The sequence below is a fragment of the Salvelinus alpinus genome, chromosome 21, assembly GCF_045679555.1.
Source record: "Salvelinus alpinus chromosome 21, SLU_Salpinus.1, whole genome shotgun sequence".
Classification (NCBI taxonomy): domain Eukaryota; kingdom Metazoa; phylum Chordata; class Actinopteri; order Salmoniformes; family Salmonidae; genus Salvelinus; species Salvelinus alpinus.
Window position 1 is genome coordinate 48309549 of NC_092106.1, and position 17054 is coordinate 48326602.

The following is a 17054-nucleotide window of genomic DNA, read 5'->3' on the forward strand; positions in this document are numbered from 1 at the left end:
GGCTCGGACAAGACTACTTACTTTTACTTTTCAATGTTGATGCACAAAGTACTGCAATTAGGCTGCTAGGAGGTTCTGGAAGCTCTGTGAATATGAGCTTTCTGTACTAACTCTCTCTGTGAATATGAGCTGTCTGTACTAACTCTCTCTGTGAATATGAGCTTTCTGTACTAACTCTCTCTGTGAATATGAGCTGTCTGTACTAACTCTCTCTGTGAATATGAGCTGTCTGTACTAACTCTTTCTGTGAATATGAGCTGTCTGTACTAACTCTCTCTGTGAATATGAGCTGTCTGTACTAACTCTCTCTGTGAATATGAGCTGTCTGTACTAACTCTTTCTGTGAATATGAGCTTTCTGTACTAACTCTCTCTGTGAATATGAGCTGTCTGTACTAACTCTCTCTGTCAATATCCTCTTTCCCGACCCATCATGTAGCCTGAAGCAGGGTAGTGTGTAGGTACGAGGTTAAGTTACCTGGAGGGTGGGAGAGAGTGGAGGGATGGTGGGAGGGAGAGGAAGATGTGGTGGCGGTATGAGTCTCCTCTAGAAGAGCCTCGGAGTCCTGAGGACTGGAAGATGATTGACAACAAGACCATAAGCCTCATACACACAGAGAGGGAGTGTCTCTCTCTCCTCTCTATCCTCCATCTCTCTGTCTGCCCCCTCCCTCTCTCCCCTCTCTCCCCTGCCTATCTGCCCCCTCTCTCCTTCTCTCTCTCTCTCCCTCATCTTTCTCAATCTCTTGCTCTCTCCCCCCTCTGTCTCACCCTCTCTTCCCCCCTCTCTCCTTCTCTCTCGCTCATCTTTCTCCTTCTCTTGCTCTCCCCCCTCTCTCTCTCCCCCCTCTCTCTCTTCTCCCTCTCTCTCTTCTCTCTCTCTCTCTCTTCTCTCTCTCCCTCTTCTCTCTCTCCCTCTTCTCTCTCTCTCTCCCTCTTCTCTCTCTCCCCCTTCTCTCTCTCTCTCCCTCTTCTCTCTCTCTCTCCCCCTTCTCTCTCTCCCCCCTCTCTCTTCTTCTCTCTCCCCACTCTCTCTCTCCCCACTCTCTCTCTTCTCTCTCTCTCCCCACTCTCTCTCTTCTCTCTCTCTCCCCACTCTCTCTCCCCCCTCTCTCTCTTCTCTCTCTCTCTCTCTCTCTCTTCTCTCTCTCTCTCCATGTTGGTGCTGGTTATGCTCCTCTCTGGCTTGTAGCCATGACGCCCAGGGTCATGACCATATTGGAATGGCCTCTTCTCTTGGCATTTACCATGGGTTGTGTCCCAAATGACTCCCTGTTTTAGGGCCCATAGGGCTCTGGTCAAAAGTAGTGCACTATGTAAGGAAAAGGGTGCCATTGGGGACACAGACCCCATCTCCAGCTACCATCTCATATGTAGACCAACTACTGTGGAGGTAAAACAGGAGCTTTCATTTCAACCACACGAAGAAGAATGTTGTCTGCAACATTCATCTGATTCGTTCTCAGTACAGTGGAGGAAGTTGTCTCCTGAACAAACTGAGGTTTTGTTATTCTCTTGTGTAAAAGCTTGTACTACCCAGACACAGACGATTGCTTGAAATGTGCATATTTTAGATCTTTTTAAAGTAGTCCGTCTGTCTGTTTTGAATAATATTTTATCCCACGTTCACATAACTTCTTGTTCATTTCATTTGCAAAGTGGTTGTTGATGAGTGTTCTGTTTGTTCTGTCCAGCTGCAACGTTGCGTCTCAAAGTGCCCCCTATTCCCTATATAGTGCACTACTTTTAACCCACAATGGCCCCCTATTCCCTATATAGTGCACTACTATTGACCTGAGCTCCATGGGGCCTGGTAGTGCACCAAAAAGGCTTAGGGTGCCATATGGGATGCACGTGTTGCTGTGGCTCTGTTTTGTTCTTTACACCAGCCGGACAACAGTCCATTAGGCTGATTTTATCATTTTTATTTTTTACAAATTGACTCTTTTTATATAATCATTATAAAGCAAAATTATAGCATGTGATCTTTTTACGTTTTGAAATGTCAAAAAAGTGGGGAAAAAAGGCCAACACTCACTTGGATAGACACTGAGTGGACAAAACATTAGGAACACCTTTCTAATATGGAGTTGCACCCCCCCCCCCCCAGCCTCAATTGGTCGGGACATGGACTCTACAAGGTGTTGAAAGCGTTCCACAGGGACGCTGGTCCATGTTGACTCCAATGCTTCCCAGAGTTGTGTCAAGCTGGATGAATGTCCTTTGGGTGGCGGATCATTCCTGAAACACACAGGAAACTATTGAGCGTGAAAAACCCAGCAGCGTTGCAGTTCTTGACACAAACCGGTGCGCCTGGTACCTACTACCATACCCTGTTCAAAGACACTTATATATTTTGTCTTGCCTGTTCACCCTCTGATTGGCACACATACACAATCCATGTCTCAATTGTCTCAAGGCTTAAAAATCCTTCTTTAACCCCGTCTCCTCCCCTTTATCTACACTGACTGAAGTGGATTTAACACGTAACACATCAATAAGGGATCGTAGCTTTCACCTGGATTCACCTGGATTCACCTGGTCAGTCTATGTCATGGAAATAGTGTTTTGTACCCTCAAGTGTAAGTTGCAATTGAAGTGTTTTAAATGTTGAAGAGAATCTTCATGTAGCAGATGTTTGGGGACCGTCCTTTCCCCTGTGGAGGGACGTCTGGTACTGCAACCATGCATTCAGTAGGCCTAAACTGTAATGATATTCACCACTGGTTTACTATCATGAGTAAGGCAAAATGCATCAATATATCCACACACATCGCAGTGGATTCACCGTTATTTCAATAATTAATATCAGTCAAACCCCATTGCAGTCAGGGGAGGAGTCCACAGTCAGGGGAGGAGTCCACAGTCAGGGGAGGAGTCCGCAGCCAGGGGAGGAGTCCGCAGCCAGGGGAGGAGTCTGCAGCCAGGGGAGGAGTCCGCAGCCAGGGGAGGAGTCCGCAGCCAGGGGAGGAGTCCGCAGCCAGGGGAGGAGTCCGCAGCCAGGGGAGGAGTCCGCAGCCAGGGGAGGAGTCCGCAGCCAGGGGAGGAGTCCGCAGCCAGGGGAGGAGTCCGCAGCCAGGGGAGGAGTCCGCAGCCAGGGGAGGAGTCCGCAGCCAGGGGAGGAGTCCGCAGCGTCAGGGGAGGAGTCCAGCCATGTATCTGCTCTTAGAATACAGTCTATGCTTCCTTTTCATTCAATATGTCACAGCAGTCGTTGCTGAACGTTAGTACGTGCGTTTGGATGGGAGAGAGAATCTTCCTCCAAAATGGCTGACCTAAAGTGTTTTTATTTAGTTCTGTCTTTGCTGACTAACATTTTTGTTTTATTGTAAAGTTCCTTCCATTCAACTTAGCATGTCATTTGGCATGACAAAAGACATTAAGGAGTTGGCAAAACAGGACAAAGAGATCAGGGACAAAGCTCTATTGAACTGGCCCATTATCCACATGTATAGTTCTCTCTGTAGACTATAGTGAGATGGAGCCTGGTTGTATGTATGAGATGTCTTCCCAGGCTGTGTCCCAAATGTAACTCTGTTCTGTATATAGTGCACTACTTAACCAGGGCCCATTGGGAGCTCTACATAGGGGACTAGGATGTCATTTAGGACTCAGCCCCAGACAGTCATATTGACGCATTCTACACAGACTGGCTAATTCAACACAGGCTGATAGCCAAAGTTGTCTTGTGAGAATTATCATCTCTCCCGCCCTCTCCTCCCTCCCCCTGTGGCAGAACAACAGAGTCCTTTAATCAGAGGGACGGGGGAGGCCCTTCTACTCTGTTGCTACTTCTCTACGCTGGACCAGGAGAAGCAGGGAGTTGCTTGTATCGTTAGTCACAGAAGGTACATTGGCTCTATCTTGTCAGCTTATGTTTACAGAGAAAGAGTGGACTTTCCCAGCACTGCAGGCCCATGGGTGGATAGAGGATGAGGGCCTGTTTCTCTACGATAATATTATAATGGGTTGTCACAGAGGAACTATAACCCCCACCCCCCCTGTTTCTCTACCATAATATTATAATGGGTTGTCACAGAGGAACTATAACCCCCACCCCCCCTGTTTCTCTACCATAATATTATAATGGGTTGTCACAGAGGAACTATAACCCCCACCCCCCCCTGTTTCTCTACGATAATATTATAATGGGTTGTCACAGAGGAACTATAACCCCCACCCCTCTGTTTCTCTACCATAATATTATAATGGGTTGTCACAGAGGAACTATAACCCCCCCCTCTGTTTCTCTACCATAATATTATAATGGATTGTCACAGAGGAACTATATCCCCCCCCTCTGTTTCTCTACCATAATATTATAATGGGTTGTCACAGAGGAACTATAACCCCCCCCTCTGTTTCTCTACCATAATATTATAATGGATTGTCACAGAGGAACTATAACCCCCCCCTCTGTTTCTCTACCATAATATTATAATGGATTGTCACAGAGGAACTATAACCCCCCCCCTCTGTTTCTCTACCATAATATTATAATGGGTTGTCACAGAGGAACTATATTCCCCCCCTCTGTTTCTCTACCATAATATTATAATGGGTTGTCACAGAGGAACTATATTCCCCCCCTCTGTTTCTCTACCATAATATTATAATGGGTTGTCACAGAGGAGCTATAGCCCCCCCCCCCCCCCCCCCCGTTTCTCTACCATAATATTATAATCGATGTATAGATGTATATAATAGATTATATAGATGTATCATGTTGTCAGACAGAGGCAGTAGAGGGAGCGGGCCCGTGTTGCTCTGCGACGGGAGAGGGAGCGGGCCCGTGATTCCCTGTGACGGCGGAGGGCGCGGGCCCGTGATTCCCTGTGACGGCGGAGGGAGCGGGCCCGTGTTTCCCTGTGACGGCGGAGGGAGCGGGCCCGTGTTTCCCTGTGACGGCAGAGGGAGCGGGCCCGTGTTTCCCTGTGACGGCAGAGGGAGCGGGCCCGTGTTTCCCTGTGACGGCAGAGGGAGCGGGCCCGTGTTTCCCTGTGACGGCAGAGGGAGCGGGCCCGTGTTTCCCTGTGACGGCAGAGGGAGCGGGCCCGTGTTTCCCTGTGACGGCAGAGGGAGCGGGCCCGTGTTTCCCTGCGACGGCAGAGGGAGCGGGCCCGTGTTTCCCTGCGACGGCAGAGGGAGCGGGCCCGTGTTTCCCTGCGACGGCAGAGGGAGCGGGCCCGTGTTTCCCTGCGACGGCAGAGGGAGCGGGCCCGTGTTTCCCTGCGACGGCAGAGGGAGCGGGCCCGTGTTTCCCTGCGACGGCAGAGGGAGCGGGCCCGTGTTTCCCTGCGACGGCAGAGGGAGCGGGCCCGTGTTTCCCTGCGACGGCAGAGGGAGCGGGCCCGTGTTTCCCTGCGACGGCAGAGGGAGCGGGCCCGTGTTTCCCTGCGACGGCAGAGGGAGCGGGCCCGTGTTTCCCTGCGACGGCAGAGGGAGCGGGCCCGTGTTTCCCTGCGACGGCAGAGGGAGCGGGCCCGTGTTTCCCTGCGACGGCAGAGGGAGCGGGCCCGTGTTTCCCTGCGACGGCAGAGGGAGCGGGCCCGTGTTTCCCTGCGACGGCAGAGGGAGCGGGCCCGTGTTGCTCTGCGACGGGAGAGGGAGCGGGCCCGTGTTGCTCTGCGACGGGGGAGGGAGCGGGCCCGTGATTCCCTGCGACGGCGGAGGGCGCGGGCCCGTGATTCCCTGCGACGGCGGAGGGAGCGGGCCCGTGTTTCCCTGCGACGGCGGAGGGAGCGGGCCCGTGTTTCCCTGCGACGGCGGAGGGAGCGGGCCCGTGTTTCCCTGCGACGGCAGAGGGAGCGGGCCCGTGTTGCTCTGCGACGGGAGAGGGAGCGGGCCCGTGTTGCTCTGCGACGGCAGAGGGAGCGGGCCCGTGTTGCTCTGCGACGGCAGAGGGAGCGGGCCCGTGTTGCTCTGTCATTTATCCCCTGTTGTATCTGTGATTCATCTCCATAGAGGAACTATTGATAGGTCTTTCTGCTCTCGTCTCCTGTGTTGTCCTGCACTGCCTCTGTCTATCCACAGCTGAAAACACCATTATCAATGCCTGCGTCCTCAATGGCTCCCTGTTCCGTATATAGTGTACTCTACTTTTGACCAGAGCTAGTGCGGTATATAAGGGAGGCAGATTGTCTACTGATTGGAGCGTTGGGCCAGTAACCAAAAGGTCGCTGATTCGAATTCCCGAGCCGACCAAGGTGGAAAAACTGTACCTTGAACAAGGCACTTAAACCTCATTTGGTTCAGAGGTGCTGTACTACTGTGGCTGACCTTGTAAAACAACACCTATCATACTACTGTGGCTGACCTTGTAAAACAACACCTATCATACTACTGTGGCTGACCTTGTAAAACAACACCTATCATACTACTTTGGCTGACCTTGTAAAACAACACCTATCATACTACTATGACTGACCTTGTAAAACAACACCTATCATACTACTTTGGCTGACCTTGTAAAACAACACCTATCATACTACTATGACTGACCCTGTAAAACAACACCTATCATACTACTATGACTGACCCTGTAAAACAACACCTATCATACTACTATGACTGACCCTGTAAAACAACACCTATCATACTACTGTGACTGACCCTGTAAAACAACACCTATCATACTACTGTGGCTGACCCTGTAAAACAACACCTATCATACTACTGTGGCTGACCCTGTAAAACAACACCTATCATACTACTGTGGCTGACCCTGTACAACAACACCTATCATACTACTATGACTGACCCTGTACAACAACACCTATCATACTACTGTGACTGACCCTGTAAAACAACACCTATCATACTACTGTGGCTGACCCTGTAAAACAACACCTATCATACTACTGTGGCTGACCCTGTACAACAACACCTATCATACTACTGTGACTGACCCTGTACAACAACACCTATCATACTACTATGACTGACCCTGTAAAACAACACCTATCATACTACTATGACTGACCCTGTAAAACAACACCTATCATACTACTGTGACTGACCCTGTAAAACAACACCTATCATACTACTGTGACTGACCCTGTAAAACAACACATTTCACTCCACCTATCTGGTTTATGTGACAATGAAACATATTTTTTAGGGGATGTGATTTGGGACGAACACAATGTCATTGTTCACTGCTGTGAGACGACGTGTACGCCGTCAATACTCTGTAGAGAGAGATCATTATTTTATTTGGGGCGGTCTAGATGGAGGGGCTAGAGGGGGGAGGGGCTAGAGGGGGGAGGGGCCAGGTGGGGGATGGCCTTGAGGGGCGGGCCTAGAGGGGGGAGGGGCGGGTCTAGAGGGGGGGGGGCTAGATGAGGGACTGGGCTAGTGGGGCGGGGCTGGTCTAGAGGGGCGGGGCCAGGTGGGGGATGGGCTAGAGGGGAGGGAGAATTCAAAGGCAGGGGGATGAAGCTTCATTCAGGTAGCCTATTACATTCAGAGTAAGGGTGCTGCTTTGGGATCAGTTTTCTTTTTTCCGTCATAATGAATTTGAATACATGGAGAGGGAGGACCTGATCCTAGATCAGACTCCTACTCTGAGACGCTAGATAGACCGACAAACACCCTGACATGATGTATAACTTAACCAATTCCCATCTAACCCGTACTGTATATAAAGCGGAGGTCACAAACAAATGTGGAATTCCTGCTGACAATACTCGCTGAGAGTATTTAAAGTCTCCCATTTGTGTCTGTGTGGCGCTGATTCCACTCAGATGCTTGGCCGGGGACCCAGTTTACTATCTGTTACAAACACACAGTCACACACTGGGACTTCCATGCTCATAGAGTGTATGATGTGAGGAATGGTTGGCTTGTGTTGCTGTAACGTTAGAAGTGGTGATGACGCCGTGGGCATGAGATAAGGAATTACCATGCATTGTGTTTTGAGTAAAAAAAAATATATATATATATTTTTAAATGTAAATAAAATCAAAAAGAAGCCCAGTTAAAAATGAAACAGTAAAATACAATCAAATAGACCATTGAAGTAAATTCAGTTGTTCTCTCCATATCCAACCTGTCAGTCTCTAACCTGTCAGTCTCTAACCTGTCAGTCTCTAACCTGTCAGTCTCTAACCTGTCAGTCTCTAACCTGTCAGTCTCTAACCTGTGAGTCTCTAACCTGTGAGTCTCCAACCTGTGAGTCTCCAACCTGTGAGTCTCCAACCTGTGAGTCTCCAACCTGTGAGTCTCCAACCTGTGAGTCTCCAACCTGTGAGTCTCTAACCTGTGAGTCTCCAACCTGTCAGTCTCTAATAAGTGAGTCTCCAACCTGTCAGTCTCTAATAAGTGAGTCTCCAACCTGCCAGTCTCTAATAAGTGAGTCTCCAACCTGCCAGTCTCTAATAAGTGAGTCTCCAACCTGTGAGTCTCCAACACATCAATCTCCATACATAGCTGTTTTCTAGTGTTGACTTGAACTCCCAGTTCAAAGCCTCCTTTGTGTTTGCTATCCCAAGCAGAGAGATCTCTTCAAAGATGCTGCTCCAATTACACCAGTCAGTAGGTCTACGCCACTGTGTTACACCATAGTAGAGTGGGGCGGAGGGGCCTGTAACACTGCGGCGGAGGGGCCTGTAACACTGGGGCGGAGGGGCCTGTAACAGTGGGGCGGAGGGGCCTGTAACAGTGGGGCGGAGGGGCCTGTAACAGTGGGGCGGAGGGGCCTGTAACAGTGGGGCGGAGGGGCCTGTAACACTGGGGCGGAGGGGCCTGTAACACTGGGGCGGAGGGGCCTGTAACACTGGGGCGGAGGGGCCTGTAACACTGGGGCGGAGGGGCCTGTAACACTGGGGCGGAGGGGCCTGTAACACTGGGGCGGAGGGGCCTGTAACAGTAGAGTGGGTCTCAAATGGCACCCTATTCCCTTTATAGTGCATATAGAGTCCTATGGGCCCTGGTCAAGAGTAGTGTACTACATAGTGAATAGGGTGCAGTTTGTGATCTAGACTCTGACTGTGATCCAGTGGTACTATTCTCCCTAACAGCCATAGGGTTGGAGTTGAGGAGGAACTGACAGAGCTCTCCCTGATGGCTGCTGGGATTGGATGGATCTGGGTCTGTATAGGGTTGGGGAAGGGTTGAGGAGGAACTGACAGAGAGAGTAGATTAAAGAGCACACGAGACGGGGAGGATCGTCGGCGTCACGTGGCTCGGCTTGTACTGCCTTAGTGCTGCTAGCGGCCTAGTGGTTAGCTTGAATAATGGATGGTAAGTGGTCTAAACAACAGAGAGGGTTCTGCTGAGGGACTGTTATAGTTGGACTGGGTAGGTTCTGTTATAGTTGGACTGGGTAGGTTCTGCTGAGGGACTGTTATAGTTGGACTGGGTAGGTTCTGCTGAGGGACTGTTATAGTTGGACTGGGTAGGTTCTGCTGAGGGACTGTTATAGTTGGACTGGGTAGGTTCTGCTGAGGGACTGTTATAGTTGGACTGGGTAGGTTCTGCTGAGGGACTGTTATAGTTGGACTGGGTAGGTTCTGTTATAGTTGGACTGGGTAGGTTCTGTTATAGTTGGATTGGGTAGGGGCTGTTATAGTTGGACTGGGTAGGTTCTGTTGAGGGGCTGTTATAGTTGGACTGGGTAGGTTCTGCTGAGGGGCTGTTATAGTTGGATTGGGTAGGTTCTGTTATAATTGGACTGGGTAGGTTCTGCTGAGGGGCTGTTATAGTTGGACTGGGTAGGTTCTGTTATAGTTGGACTGGGTAGGTTCTGTTATAGTTGGACTGGGTAGGTTCTGCTGAGGGACTGTTATAGTTGGACTGGGTAGGTTCTGCTGAGGGGCTGTTATAGTTGGACTGGGTAGGTTCTGCTGAGGGGCTGTTATAGTTGGACTGGGTAGGTTCTGCTGAGGGACTGCTGTAGTTGGACTGGGTAGGTTCTGCTGAGGGACTGTTATAGTTGGACTGGGTAGGTTCTGCTGAGGGACTGTTATAGTTGGACTGGGTAGGTTCTGCTGAGGGACTGTTATAGTTGGACTGGGTAGGTTCTGTTATAGTTGGACTGGGTAGGTTCTGTTATAGTTGGACTGGGTTGGTTCTGTTATAGTTGGACTGGGTAGGTTCTGTTATAGTTGGACTGGGTAGGTTCTGTTATAGTTGGACTGGGTAGGTTCTGCTATAGTTGGACTGGGTACTGGTTGGGTAGGGTTGATATTGTTAAAGGATTTAATGTATTCTATCACAATACATCTCGTGGCTCTTTTGGGTACTTCAGATGATCACAGGGGCCTGTCATTATCTCTGGTCTTCTGTGAGGCCTTATCACATGTCTAATACGTTCAAATCCAAAAATAGAAGCTGTAAAACATTATCCTAAATATCAACCATCAACTTAGTGAATACCATTGGTGTTTTAATACAAGGGTTTCAGCATGAAATACCCTTTTAAATATGTGTTTTTACACCTTTTAAAAATGTATTTTACAATGTCAGTATGTATTTATTGGCTTTGAACCATATAGTCTATCTACTAGAAACTCAAAGACAGTAAAAACACAGATATAATAAAATCATTATATTTATATATATCTATCAAAGAAATCAAGTGTAAATGACCAAAAAATGAGGATTTATTGCCCTATTTATTATAAAGATGAGTGAAGATCTACCAGAAGCTTTGCAACCCTAATTGTGGGTGTAGGAGGTTCGAGTGTTCCTCATTTTCACACAACGTGACTAATCAGTTCTCCTGAAGGTTTTGGCTGATGTTGAATTCGTCATGTGTAGTAAGACATGGGCTGTGTGTAGGAGGAGGAAACGTTTAGGATTGAGTCACCTTCATATCATTTCTATTTGGGACATTAGATTTCCATGAACAAAGGCTTGCAATACGGTAACTATAAATCACCATGTTGTTGGTCTTGTTTGTGTTCCAGGGGAAAAAGCGTGTAGATTTCACCTCTGTTTCACTTGAGTGGCTTCCATGATCATCCGTGTCAATACGGAAACAAGCATTCATTAATTCATATTGGTTTACAGACAGAGGCTGGCTTTAGGAACAGACTCAACCAATCGGGGATGCTGTATAAACCATCTAAACCAATCAGTGGCCTTCTAATGTTGTAGTGGGTGTGGTGATACTGGTGATTTGTCACCAGAGATGATTTGTTTGCGTGGCAGGTTAGGAGGACTGGCGTGGCAGGTTAGGGGGACGGACGTGGCAGGTTAGGGGGACGGACGTGGCAGGTTGGGGGGACGGACGTGGCAGGTTGGGGGGACGGACGTGGCAGGTTGGGGGGACGGACGTGGCAGGTTAGGAGGAATGCTACAGTTGTCAACAACTGTTGTCCCCACTGAGTCCTGTTGTAATGATCAGTAAACCCACTGAGCCCTGTTGTAATGATCAGTAAACCCACTGAGCCCTGTTGTAATGATCAGTAAACCCACTGAGCCCTGGTGTAATGATCAGTAAACCCACTGAGCCCTGGTGTAATGATCAGTAAACCCACTGAGCCCTGGTGTAATGATCAGTAAACCCACTGAGCCCTGGTGTAATGATCAGTAAACCCACTGAGCCCTGGTGTAATGATCAGTAAACCCACTGAGCCCTGTTGTAATGATCAGTAAACCCACTGAGCCCTGGTGTAATGATCAGTAAACCCACTGAGTCCTGTTGTAATGATCGGTAAACCCTCTGAGCCCTGTTGTAATGATCGGTAAACCCTCTGAGCCCTGTTGTAATGATCGGTAAACCCTCTGAGCCCTGTTGTAATGATCGGTAAACCCTCTGAGCCCTGTTGTAATGATCGGTAAACCCTCTGAGCCCTGTTGTAATGATCAGTAAACCCTCTGAGCCCTGTTGTAATGATCAGTAAACCCACTGAGCCCTGTTGTAATGATCAGTAAACCCACTGAGCCCTGTTGTAATGATCAGTAAACCCTCTGAGCCCTGGTGTAATGATCAGTAAACCCACTGAGCCCTGGTGTAATGATCAGTAAACCCTCTGAGCCCTGGTGTAATGATCAGTAAACCCTCTGAGCCCTGGTGTAATGATCAGTAAACCCTCTGAGCCCTGGTGTAATGATCAGTAAACCCTCTGAGCCCTGGTGTAATGATCAGTAAACCCTCTGAGCCCTGGTGTAATGATCAGTAAACCCTCTGAGTCCTGGTGTAATGATCAGTAAACCCGCTGATCCCTGTTGTAATGATCAGTAAACCCGCTGAGCCCTGGTGTAATGATCAGTAAACCCGCTGATCCCTGTTGTAATGATCAGTAAACCCACTGATCCCTGTTGTAATGATCAGTAAACCCACTGATCCCTGTTGTAATGATCAGTAAACCCACTGATCCCTGTTGTAATGATCAGTAAACCCACTGAGTCCTGTTGTAATGATCAGTAAACCCTCTGAGTCCTGTTGTAATGATCAGTAAACCCACTGATCCCTGTTGTAATGATCAGTAAACCCACTGATCCCTGGGTTACTGAGGCTTTCATCTCTTCCTCTTGTGTAACACTGGAGGGTTGTTTCTCTCTCTAAACATCCTCTGTGCTGTACAGACTGTTCCTCTGGAGGTTTTACTGTGTGTGTGTGTGTGTGTGTGTGTGTGTGTGTGGTGTGTGTCGAGGACGATGAGGACACACTGTTATCACGTTTAGAAACCGTTTATCAGTAAACAACTTCATCCGTAGCCAATCGAGATGTGACACCCTAGTCCCTATTTAGTGCACTACTTTTGACCAGGGGTGCATAGGGAATAAATAAGATGTCATGTGGCCCACAGCCTCAGTAGATGCCTGCAGCAGTAGATGTGTTCTTAGTTATTCCACTCAGGTACCACTTCAGATGGCTCAGTTGGTAGCTAGCAATGCCATGGTTGTGTGTTCAATTCCTGCAGGGATACACACACAAAAAAAATAAATGAACTCACTGCACTGTAGGTCGCTTTGGATACAAGTGTCTGCTAAGTGGTGTTTATTATTTTTAGAGGAAGATTAGGGTACACAGTTGAATATATGCCTGGTGATATGCCTGATTTAATGCAGCCTGTCGTGGTTGAGTGTTGTAATGACACACATTCTCTCTCTCTCTCTCTCTCTCTCTCTCTCTCTCTCTCTCTCTCTCTCTCTCAATTCAATTCAATTCAATTCAAGGGGCTTTATTGGCATGGGAAACATGTGTTAACATTGCCAAAGCAAGTGAGGTAGATATTATACAAAAGTGAAATAAACAATACAAATTAACAGTAAACATTACACATACAGAAGTTTCAAAACAATAAAGACATTACAAATGTTATATTATATATACACAGTGTTGTAACAATGTACAAATGGTTAAAGCACACAAGTTAAAATAAATAAGCATAAATATGGGTTGTATTTACAATGGTGTTTGTTCTTCACTGGTTGCCCTTTTCTTGTGGCAACAGGTCACAAATCTTGCTGCTGTGATGGCACACTGTGGAATTTCTCCGAGTAGATATGGGAGTTTATCAAAATTGGATTTGTTTTCAAATTCTTTGTGGATCTGTGTAATCTGAGGGAAATATGTCTCTCTAATATGGTCATACATTGGGCAGGAGGTTAGGAAGTGCAGCTCAGTTTCCACCTCATTTTGTGGGCAGTGTGCACATAGCCTGTCTTCTCTTGAGAGCCATGTCTGCCTACGGCGGCCTTTCTCAATAGCAAGGCTATGCTCACTGAGTCTGTACATAGTCAAAGCTTTCCTTAAGTTTGGGTCAGTCACAGTGGTCAGGTATTCTGCCACTGTGTACTCTCTGTTTAGGGCCAAATAGCATTCTAGTTTGCTCTGTTTTTTTGTTAATTCTTTCCAATGTGTCAAGTAATTATCTTTTTGTTTTCTCATGATTTGGTTGGGTCTAATTGTGCTGTTGTCCTGGGGCTCTGTGGGGTGTGTTTGTGTTTGTGAACAGAGCCCTAGGACCAGCTTGCTTAGGGGACTCTTCTCCAGGTTCATCTCTCTGTAGGTGATGGCTTTGTTATGGAAGGTTTGGGAATCGCTTCCTTTTAGGTGTTTGTAGAATTTAACGGCTCTTTTCTGGATTTTGATAATTAGTGGGTATAGGCCTAATTCTGCTCTGCATGCATTATTTGGTGTTCTACGTTGTACACGGAGGATATTTTTGCAGAATTCTGCATGCAGAGTCTCAATTTGGTGTTTGTCCCATTTTGTGAAATCTTGGTTGGTGAGCGGACCCCAGACCTCACAACCATAAAGGGCAATGGGCTCTATGACTGATTCAAGTATTTTTAGCCAGATCCTAATTGGTATGTTGAAATTTATGTTCCTTTTGATGGCATAGAAGGCCCTTCTTGCCTTGTCTCTCAGATCGTTCACAGCTTTGTGGAAGTTACCTGTGGTGCTGATGTTTAGGCCGAGGTATGTATAGTTTTTTGTGTGCTCTAGGGCAACGGTGTCTAGATGGAATTTGTGGTCCTGGTGACTGGACCTTTTTTGGAACACCATTATTTTGGTCTTACTGAGATTTACTGTCAGGGCCCAGGTCTGACAGAATCTGTGCAGAAGATCTAGGTGCTGCTGTAGGCCCTCCTTGGTTGGTGACAGAAGCACCAGATCATCAGCAAACAGTAGACATTTGACTTCGGATTCTAGTAGGGTGAGACCGGGTGCTGCAGACTGTTCTAGTGCCCGCGCCAATTCGTTGATATATATGTTGAAGAGGGTGGGGCTTAAGCTGCATCCCTGTCTCACCCCACGACCCTGTGTGAAGAAATGTGTGTGTTTTTTGCCAATTTTAACCGCACACTTGTTGTTTGTGTACATGGATTTTATAATGTCGTATGTTTTACCCCCAACACCACTTTCCATCAATTTGTATAGCAGACCCTCATGCCAAATTGAGTCGAAGGCTTTTTTGAAATCAACAAAGCATGAGAAGACTTTGCCTTTGTTTTGGTTTGTTTGGTTGTCAATTAGGGTGTGTAGGGTGAATACATGGTCTGTTGTACGGTAATTTGGTAAAAAGCCAATTTGACATTTGCTCAGTACATTGTTTTCATTGAGGAAATGTACGAGTCTGCTGTTAATGATAATGCAGAGTATTTTCCCAAGGTTACTGTTGACGCATATTCCACGGTAGTTATTGGGGTCAAATTTGTCTCCACTTTTGTGGATTGGGGTGATCAGTCCTTGGTTCCAAATATTGGGGAAGATGCCAGAGCTAAGGACGATGTTAAAGAGTTTTAGTATAGCCAGGGCTCTCTCTCTCTCTGTGTCTCTGTGTCTCTGTCTCTCTGTCTCTCTGTCTCTCTGTCTCTCTGTCTCTCTGTCTCTCTGTCTCTCTGTCTCTCTGTCTCTGTCTCTGTCTCTGTCTCTGTCTCTGTCTCTCTCTCTGTCTCTGTCTCTGTCTCTGTCTCTCTCTCTGTCTCTCTCTCTGTCTCTCTCTCTGTCTCTCTGCCCCCTCGCTTTCTCTCTGCCCTCTCACTCTCTCTCTGTCTGTCTCTCTCTCTCTCTCTCTCTCTCTGATCTGTCTCTGATCTGTCTCTGTCTGTCTCTGTCTGTCTCTCTGTCTCGCTCTGCTCTCTCCCTCCCTCTCTCTCTCTCTCTCTCTGCTCTCTCTGTCTCTCTCTCTCTCTCTCTCTGTCTGTCTCTGTCTCTCTGTCTCGCTCTGCTCTCTCCCTCCCTCTCTCTCTCTCTGTCTCTCTGTCTCTCTGCCCCCTCGCTTTCTCTCTGCCCTCTCGCTCTCTCTCTGTCTGTCTCTGTCTGTCTCTGTCTGTCTCTCTGTCTCTCTGTCTCGCTCTGCTCTCTCCCTCTCTCTCTCTCTCTCTCTCTCTCTCTCTGCTCCCTCCCTCCCTCTCTCTCTCTGTCTGTCTCTCTCTGTCTCTCTCTCTCTCTCTCTCTCTGCCCCCTCGCTTTCTCTCTGCCCTCTCGCTCTCTCTCTGTCTCTCTCTGTCTCTCTCTGTCTCTCTCTGTCTGTCTCTGTCTCTCTCTCTCTCTCTGATCTGTCTCTGTCTGTCTCGCTCTGCTCTCTCCCTCCCTCTCTCTCTCTCTCTCTCTCTCTCTGCTCTCTCTGTCTCTCTCTCTCTCTATCTCGCTGCCCCCTCGCTTTCTCTCTGCCCCCTCGCTTTCTCTCTGCCCCCTCGCTTTCTCGCTGCTCTCTCTCTCTCTCTCTGCCCTCTCGCTCTCCCTCTCTCTGCCCTCTCGCTCTCTCTGCCCTCTCGCTCTCTCTCTCTGCCCTCTCGCTCTCTCTCTCTCTCTGCCCTCTCGCTCTCTCTCTCTCTGCCCTCTCGCTCTCTCTCTCTCTGCCCTCTCGCTCTCTCTCTCTCTGCCCCCTCGCTCTTTCTCTCTCTCTGCCCCCTCGCTCTTTCTCTCTCTCTGCCCCCTCGCTCTTTCTCTCTCTCTCAATTCAAAGGGCTTTATTGGCATGGGAAACATATGTTAACATTGCCAAAGCAAGTAAAATGGATAATAAACTAAAGGGAAATAAACAACAGTAAACTTTTTAATTTAACTGGGCAAGTCAGTTAAGAACAAATTCTTATTTACAATGACGGCCTAGGAACAGTGGGTTAATTGCCTTGTTCAGGGGCAGAACGACAGATTTTTACCTTGTCAGCTCAGGGATTTGATCTTGCAACCTTTCGGTTACTAGTCCAACACACTAGAATACGCTGCCGCCCCTATTACATTACAGTCGTGGCCAAAAGTTTTGAGAATGACACAAATATTCATTTTCACTAAGTTTGCTGCCTCAGTTTGTATGATGGCAATTTGCATATACTCCAGAATGTTATGAAGAGTGATCAGATGAATTGCAAAGTCCCTCTTTGCCATGCAAATTAACTTAATCCCCAAAATACATTTCCACTGCATTTCAGCCCTGCCACAAAAGGACCAGCTGACATCATGTCAGTGATTCTCTCGTTAACTTCTTGGAACTATAGGGGGTGCTGTTCCGCATTAGCATATTTGGGTCTCCAAATTAAACTGCCTCGTGCTAAATTCTTGATCGTACAATATGCATATTATTGTTATCATTGGATAGAAAACACTTTCTAGTTTCTATAAGCGTTGGAATTTTGTCTCTGAGTGGTACA

General features: G+C 47.9%; 2 protein-coding genes across 4 annotated transcripts in view; one reads left to right on the forward strand and one right to left on the reverse strand.

The window, feature by feature from the left end:
• The window catches only part of LOC139548411 (rho guanine nucleotide exchange factor TIAM1-like), a 219770-nt gene that overhangs the window by 5962 nt on the left and 196754 nt on the right, over positions 1-17054 (forward strand). The gene's annotated exons all lie outside the window — the stretch shown is intronic.
• On the reverse strand, positions 4729-5928 carry LOC139548525 (uncharacterized). The gene has a single exon (XM_071358214.1). The coding sequence runs from the start codon at positions 5926-5928 to the stop codon at positions 4729-4731; it is 1200 nt and encodes a 399-aa protein (XP_071214315.1).

What these genes read in the sequence shown, in the direction of transcription:
- LOC139548525 (XM_071358214.1), bottom strand. Translation starts at nt 5,928, where the DNA reads ATGACAGAGCAACACGGGCCCGCTCCCTCTGCCGTCGCAGAGCAACAC.